Here is a 983-nt window from a genome sequence, read left to right as displayed (position 1 = left end):
AACAACAACAACAACAACAACAATGGCAGGTCAGTGAATGGGAGTGAAAACTTGCAGAAACTCTCTCCGTGCCACATGTTTCCAGCTGCTGACGGATGAGAAACAGAAACAGTGGAAATAAACGCAGCAATCGTTTCCCAACATTGTGAACTTGAGCTCCTAGTCCACTTTAAAATGAAAAGTGTGAGAAATGTTTGGTGGATGTGTGTATCGTTGTGGGACACAATGATCCATTCTTTGCCCCGCTGAAGTGCAACATCCTTCCTCTTGTTTTTACACCACGGCTGTGATTATGAATGAAGCACTGAGCTGAATGAAGCACCTGCAGCAGGGGGGGATGGATGCATGAATGAATGAGTGGAGGGAAACACACACACACACACACACACACACACACACACACACACACACACACACACACACACACACACACACACACACACACACACACACACACACACACACACACGAGATACAGTGCATGTTGAGGGGAAGCAGGTGCATCTGTTAAAAAGCCTCTGGGAGGACGGTTATATTGACAGTGTCTCTTGACATTTCTATTTACTAAACAATACACATTTACATGACTAAACGTATTTGTATTAGAAAGAACAAAATGGTCACATGCAACCTGGCAGATTTATTTAATTCGTCATGAGGGCCGATCTCCAATAATGGTTGAATTGAATGGCTCTGGTTGCAGTGTGTTCTTGTGTGTTACCTTGATGCAGAACTGGAAGTCTGTGGGACAGTTGTGGAGTTTTTTGCCTGAGATGATGGTGAAGATGTTACTGTCGTCCAGATCTGAGAGCAGCTGCAGGTGTCGGGGCTCCTGTTGGGTTGTGGGGGGAAAACATTTTTTAAGCAACAACACAAAGAAAATCCTACAGACAATTTAAAAGTGTTGGTGGTTTTCCCTTTCCTGTTGTGTGTTATATAGGTGTTTGTGCATGTAACTGATCTGTAAAGGCTAAAATCCCAAA

General features: G+C 43.6%; 1 protein-coding gene across 1 annotated transcript in view; it reads right to left on the bottom strand.

Annotated features, from left to right (window-relative positions):
• Nucleotides 1-983, bottom strand: part of LOC104965467 (growth factor receptor-bound protein 10-like) — a 55,508-nt gene that overhangs the window by 23,922 nt on the left and 30,603 nt on the right. The window contains exon 8 of the mRNA XM_010794423.1: nt 722-832. Within this exon, the coding sequence (XP_010792725.1) occupies nt 722-832 (111 nt within the window). The remainder of the gene's footprint in view (nt 1-721; nt 833-983) is intronic.

The sequence above is a fragment of the Notothenia coriiceps genome, unplaced genomic scaffold, assembly GCF_000735185.1.
Source record: "Notothenia coriiceps isolate Sejong01 unplaced genomic scaffold, NC01 NC01_scaffold00037244, whole genome shotgun sequence".
In the NCBI taxonomy this organism is placed as follows: domain Eukaryota; kingdom Metazoa; phylum Chordata; class Actinopteri; order Perciformes; family Nototheniidae; genus Notothenia; species Notothenia coriiceps.
The sequence above is the reverse complement of the archived record's forward strand: the minus strand, read 5'-3'. Positions and strand labels throughout refer to the sequence as shown.